The sequence below is a fragment of the Lathyrus oleraceus genome, chromosome 3, assembly GCF_024323335.1.
Source record: "Lathyrus oleraceus cultivar Zhongwan6 chromosome 3, CAAS_Psat_ZW6_1.0, whole genome shotgun sequence".
Taxonomy (NCBI): domain Eukaryota; kingdom Viridiplantae; phylum Streptophyta; class Magnoliopsida; order Fabales; family Fabaceae; genus Lathyrus; species Lathyrus oleraceus.
The window spans coordinates 378,372,940-378,379,921 of NC_066581.1; the positions used below are offsets into that span (position 1 = coordinate 378,372,940).

General features: G+C 35.8%; 1 protein-coding gene across 2 annotated transcripts; it reads left to right on the forward strand.

Moving 5' to 3' along the window:
• Positions 1–394: 394 nt before the first annotated feature.
• On the forward strand, positions 395–3,905 carry LOC127127812 (enoyl-[acyl-carrier-protein] reductase [NADH], chloroplastic). 2 transcript variants are annotated; one of them, XM_051057094.1, is made up of 12 exons: positions 395–639; positions 846–1,144; positions 1,333–1,442; positions 2,039–2,094; positions 2,188–2,272; positions 2,360–2,407; positions 2,508–2,582; positions 2,683–2,794; positions 2,883–2,986; positions 3,122–3,179; positions 3,276–3,374; positions 3,477–3,905. In XM_051057094.1, exons 2-12 carry the CDS (start codon positions 874–876, stop codon positions 3,629–3,631), a joined length of 1,173 nt encoding a protein of 390 aa, XP_050913051.1. In that variant the 5' UTR covers positions 395–639; positions 846–873; the 3' UTR covers positions 3,632–3,905. The 2 variants fall into 2 exon arrangements, with proteins under 2 accessions (XP_050913051.1, XP_050913052.1); XM_051057095.1 differs by having other exon boundaries at positions 413–677.
• The last annotated feature ends 3,077 nt before the right edge of the window (positions 3,906–6,982 follow it).

The following is a 6,982-nucleotide window of genomic DNA, read 5'->3' on the forward strand; positions in this document are numbered from 1 at the left end:
CCGAGAGATTTGAGAAAGTTGAAACCGAAACTCTAAGTATGAGTAAAAGAAAATCATTTGTAATTGTAAGATTAAGATATAATAAGTTTGAGTTTTTGATTGAATGTGGAATAAATGAAGTTTCGATTATAACATAATATGAGTTGATTTAGTTTAGTTCGGTTTTCAAAATACATACCGCAAACTCGAATTGCGAAATTTTGTTGAAAAATGACCAAAACAATTCCGAATTAAATGCAATTTTTTGCAGTTCAGATTGGTTTATATTTTTTTATTGAAATGGTTCGGTTTTGAATAACCGTAAAGGTGCATAAACATTAATCTCAATAAAATAATTAATAAAAATATTTTTTATTTTATTTTATTTTATCATGTTGATGAAATATTTTTTTTCCAAAAACCCAAAGAAAAACCGCTTTGAGAACCTTTACCACTACTTAGCATTCGACACTCCCAATGCTCCAACTACTCTAAACAACTTCACATTAAAACACAACAACATTGTTTCCATCGACACACACTTCCAAGGTTTTTCGTTTATTCCACTCCTCCATTTTCTACCCTCAGTTTCATCTCATACATACCGTTTCAAACTCTCTCATTTCTCTCTCTCCACATTCATCCCTTCGTTGCCAAAAGGTAAAACACAACACTCCATTTGATTTCTATAATACAAGGTATAGCAGTTATGTAAATGCTTATTCTATTCTGAAATATAGCTTTAATCTGTGTGAATGAGGAATGTTTCTGTGTTTATCTTGATTTAATTTTAAACACTTTTTATGATTTGTCTTTGTGAATTTGAATGTGGAAATTTATCTGGATCTAATTGTTCTTTTCTGCAGATTTAGGTTCAGATTAGGATAATTCGAAATGGCTACAACAACATCGGTTTCTAATATTTCGGTTGCAATGTCAAGACCTAGGGTTACTTCATCACAGAAGTTAGGTTCTGTGATTCTTGGAGGCAGGGTTAAGGTTGGTTCATGTGATAAACTAGGAAGTGTTTGTCATGTTGCATCGGTGAAACCCTTCCAGCAGGTTTCACCATCATGTAACGTAAAATTCGACAAATTCGTAACGAAGGCAGTGTCTGAGTCCAGCTCAAACAATCAAGTTGCAGGATTGCCAATTGATTTGAGAGGTTTCACTTCTTTTTCCGCGAATCATTTGTTTAATCGTATCTATTATTTTGCGTATAAGCTATTTCTATAATATAAATGATAAAGTAAAGTCAAACTGTTTTGATATAAGTTATTCCGAAGAGTTTATGGAAATAAGCTGAAAACAACTTGTGTACATGTCGTAAGCTGAAAGTGACATTATGTGCAGGTAAAAGGGCATTTATTGCTGGTGTGGCTGATGACAATGGATATGGCTGGGCAATAGCAAAATCTCTTGCACAAGCAGGAGCTGAAATTCTTGTTGGCACATGGGTACCTGTAAGTAAATATCACACGATTCCATTGTTACCTGTTTGATCATTCTTATTTTCTACCTGAAGCATTGTTGTTAAATACGGTTATAACACTGTAGTGTATCGGAATTTGAACAAATTGTTATTGTTCATCTGTGTTACAAAATGTTGTCAAATAGAGGCTATTGTACTGTTGTGCAGTGTAGTCAAGATCGAGTGTTGGAATCGTAAGATCATAAGATCTTACGTGCCAAGGATGTCGGAGAGTGTTATGATCAGAGAAAGATCGTTTTTAGCACCAGTGTGGTCAAGATCGAGCTTTCTGAAGCAAGATTGTAATGTTTTTGTGTATGTCTGTATAAAAATATATATGAAGTTACCATTTTTCCCTTCAATAGAATGCTACGTCTCGTGGTAATGATCCTAGTTTTACGTTCTTTAGCAAGCCGATCCATCCTACTTAAGATCTCGTGCTTGACTAGATTGTTGTTGTGTTGCGGAATTTGAAGTAACTGCTTTTTTTTCCACAATTCACGATTGACAACGCAGCCCTGGAGTCAAATTATTAGTGCAAAGATTTATACAACGATGCAGGTACTAACTATTAACATCTTTATGTAGGCTCTAAATATATTCGAGTCCAGTCTACGGCGTGGAAAATTTGACGAATCACGCAAGTAGAACTTTTAAACTTTGCTATACTGATTTTCCCTTGTCAATAAGTGTCAAATTTAAGTATTTTTCTAATAGGGTAAGTCTCCATTTTGCAGGTTACAAGATGGATCATTGTTCGAGATTGCTAAAGTGTATCCCTTGGATGCAGTCTATGACACTCCCGAAGATGTTCCGGAAGATGTAAGAGAGATTTACATAAAATTTATCAAAAGTATATAAAATTTTCACAAAACATATCACTATCTATTTTATGTGAAAATTGTGTAGGTAAAAGCTAATAAGCGCTATGCTGGAGCCAAGAATTGGACTGTCAAGGTAAGCTTCTATTTCAGTTACATTACTGATTTACATCTCAGCTTACGTTTAAATAAAGCTAGTTCTCATAAGTCTAATATGCATTTGTGTTTCGTTTCAGGAAGTTGTTGAATCTGTTAAGAACGATTTCGGCACCATAGACATACTTGTGCACTCGCTTGCTAATGGACCAGAGGTTTGACTATTATTATGATTATCATTATTACAATAACGAGACGAGATTTCTTGCTAACTTTTTGTCTCGAGCTTTAACAAAAAAACGGACTCTCTTACAGGTCAGCAAACTATTGTCTGAGACATCTCGGAAAGGATATCTAGCTGCCTTGTCTGCGTCTAGTTACTCTTATATTTCTTTACTAAAACACTTCCTTCCAATCATTAATCCAGGCACGTTCGTCACCTAAGAGTGATAACATTTTGATTCTTCAACATTCAATGTATCGTTCTCGTTCTCAACAGTCTGTTTTTGTTATAGGCGGAGCTTCATTATCTCTAACCTATATTGCTTCTGAGAGGATTATTCCTGGGTACGGCGGGGGTATGAGTTCTGCTAAAGCTGCTTTGGAAAGTGATACAAGAGTGAGTTTAGTTTTTGCCTATTTTTTTTGTTTTACAAACTGAGATATTACGTACGTAAATATGCGTGATTTTGGTACTTCCGTGCGCCTAACCACCCCTCCTTCCCCTCCGGGTTTCTGAAATTGTATTTATCAGGTGCTTGCTTTTGAAGCGGGTAGAAAGAAAAGAATCAGAGTCAATACTATATCTGCAGGTATTCATGGCTTAAAACACCTAGTGTTGTTGATAGTATCTTTATTCTCCAAATATGATTTTTGCTTGTGTCGAATTAATCGGTTAAAATGTGTAGGTCCACTGGGAAGCCGTGCTGCGAAAGCAATCGGTTTCATTGACACGATGATTGATTATTCGTATACCAATGCACCCATTCAGAAAGAACTAAATGCAGGTAATATTATTATTACTTTCGAGATCGTCGTTTTTTCTGAAACAAACATTTGCCGCCTTTTTGTTATGCTATTACTTACACTTTTGAGTATTTTTGTAACAGAGGAGGTAGGAAACACTGCTGCTTTCTTGGCATCACCCTTAGCATCAGCAATCACAGGGGCTGTTATATACGTCGATAATGGACTAAACGCCATGGGAGTTGGAGTCGACAGTCCAGTATTTAAAGACCTCAACATTCCAAAGCAAGAACATTGAAATTGAACTGATTAGTTTTCTTTGTTTGAAATCTAAGACGATGCGGCCTATGATGAGGAAAAAACCTATAAGAGTTAGTTTTACAGTTTGATAAGTTAGTAAGTGGTTGTTTGAACTTCATAATCATTGTGATCCTCTTTGCAGTGTCCTCTGCAAAATGTATTGAATAATTTGGAGAGTTCTAACAGTTGAATGGGCATGCTAATGGAGCTGCCACCATCTATGGACTAATTTGGTTAAAATTTAAGGTTCTTGTAACATTTTTAAGGGATCATATGTTGGTTGGTCTATGTTTTTTTCTTCTTAATAATCAGTTTGGACATTTACTCTACAAAAATAGTAGGAAAGAGATAGATTATGAATACCTTAGAATTTTTTATTTTTATTTTTTTTCTAAAAATAAGCTTCTTAGAGTTAAAATAACAATCAAATTGAATGAGATCAAACAAAATTATTCTTGATTGGTTTGGTTAAATTTGGATTTTGTGAGAAAATATTAGAAAGACTGAATCAAACTAATTTTGTTATTTATTAGTTAGCATTTATTTTCTCAAGAGTTCGATTCAAATTTATCCTTTTAGGGGGTGAGCAAGAGATTGGATTGTTTATAAGTTATAACATATCCAAATCCTGTTTTAAATTTTAGTTGGGCTATTCTGAAGACCTTAATTAGTGGGAATTGCTTATTTCACATATGTGGTTGAAAAATATCTTAAAAAATTAAAAAAATATTCTTAAATTTTGGAAGGGCATTTTCGAATACACTATTTTCACACTAAAATACATGTGAGTCTCACTTGATATTTTTACCAAAATTTGGTTCGGAAATCCATCTCCAGAATTTGGTTCGGAAATCCATCTCCAAATTTACCATATACGTTTCTCATGCATTTCTAACTAAAACACAATCATTTTGATATAAATTGATTCGAAGATGCATCTTCGTGTTCACACCAGACATAATCCGGAGATGCATTTCGGTATTCACACCAGATAGTAAATTTTGACATTTTTTAGAGATATACTGATGTAATTAAGGATGTGTTATAGTTATACTATCCTATTCCGTTTTATATAAATTAAACCAAACACTTAACAAATAATATGAAAATATCATATATAAATGAATAAATCTGGAATACATAATGAAGTCAAAACAAAGTTCACACGATAATAGTGTTCCCAATACAAATACTATACGCTACTGAGTATGTCGAACTCGGGCCCATTGTTCCTACGTTGCCTCGTGTACTGCATCACTGTCTGTGCCTCCTCTATGATGTCATCTAGAATGTTCCTCACCTCAGAGCCATCTGGAAAGACTCCTCTGTCTATACATGTTTACCCAAGCTTCATGATACGGTAAAATCTAGGTAACACATCAATAACATGATATGTCATATCCTCTTCCTCATCTAGTATATCATGATGCATTAGCCTAGGGTGATCTCCTAGAGTATTCGACACCATATAAGGATGTGACACCCTAAAAAACTACTAGATGCAGTCGTGTACAACACTCCAGTTGTTAGAAGCTATGGCACCACGTGCCACATCCGGTACCAGATGATTAAGGTAATCATCATACCTGACATCCACATCTTTGCGTTTCATAGCGGTAGGAGAAGACTCGGAAGGGTCACTCGGAGCAAACTGCATGTAGCAAAACTGTCGCATGGCACGCTCAGGCAGGTGTGGAAACATCATACGTGACCCACAAGTCAACCATAAATAGTAGAAGGTTATGTCGTACAAGGGACGCATCTGTCAATGATCTGTGTACAATTAGAAGTGTATATCTTATGCTACCAAGCAGTCAAGATACAGTCGGAAGGGCTCCGTCGTCTGATTTCCTCTGAGCGGGACAAATGCATTAGCACATGGAATTCTTTAGTGTAGGTCAAAACATATGACCAACCGAATATGTATGGGAAGTGCTGGAGGATCTAAGCCTAAAAATAATACATATGAATCATTAGTAAAGGCATATCACAAGTTTTATGAAAATGAAACTGAAATAATAAAAGATGTAAATATATTACCGTAAATAATGTGCAACTCCATGTCACCTGTTTCGTCTTCCATATACAACCTTCTGCTAACTTGGAGTACATGTAGATCAAACAAGAGGCCCCTAGTTGCACTCATGTATTCGCTCTAAGTCAACGAAGTATCTCAGGTGAACAACATCCACACAAGTGACACTTTTGTCTACAAAAATGGATTTGCCAACTAAATACAAAATGTATGCTCTCATAGTGTATGCTTTATACTGCATAACCTACTCATCATTACCAGCGACATGCTCTCCGCATGCAACTGTTGTGTATACAACCTCTCCAGGAGTCGAAACCTGGCATGACACCCCGGGGAATCGTAAATGTTGAATGGCATCTCCTGGGTCAACACCTAAATAGGTCTCCATTGTAACACCCTGACACCCTCGGGTGACTTCTAACTCCTGAATGGCATCTTCTGGATCAACGCCCAAATAGATTTCCATTATGACACCCTAATATAATTATTCGCTTATTTAATTCTTTATTTAAATTAATTGAGTATTTTATTTAATAATACGTGAAAACAAGGGATATTGGAGAGAAGAACTTTGGAAAATGAGTGCTAGGGCTTGAGAGAAGAGATCAATTGAAGTTGCTTTGCTGAATTTTTCTAGAATTCCAAAGTAGGTGGGATTTCTCATCTATGGGTGTTTAATTCATGAAAGGGTAGAGAGGTTTCCCTTAACCTCCAACAGGATTTTCTCTCTTTGTTGATTTATGTTGTTTGATGAACAATTGATTGAAACTATGTTTTTATGCCATGATGTGATTTCACTATCGTGTACTATTTTTGTGTTGATGGTGACATATGCCATTTATCCATAAACATGAGTTTGACATGAAAATTGGGAATTTCAAAGTATGAATAAATTATGGTTTGTGTGAATTAATCAAGGGAAATATATGTTAGATTGATAGGAATTAACATATTTTTATGTGGTAATCATGTGGGGTGATGTTTCTGCATTGTTTGGGAGTGTTTAGAGTGAGTTTGAGTGACTTTTTGAGATTATGCCATAGCATAACAAAATTCTGCTTCTGTTAGTAGGGTGACAGGCGTCACCCGTATGACGCCTTGAGCGTCATATGATGTGAAACACTGACGGGCGTCACATATAACGGAGAGACTATGATGGCCTCCAGACGAGTGTAGTCTTTCCAGGCCGTCACAGTGTGACATGTTGAGTGATGGGAAGGATGACAGGCATCATCCTGGTGACAAGTTACCCATCATCGAGTCAGAATGTGTGTTCTGATCTGCTGAGTGGGTTTTTGTGAATGGTTTTGTCGG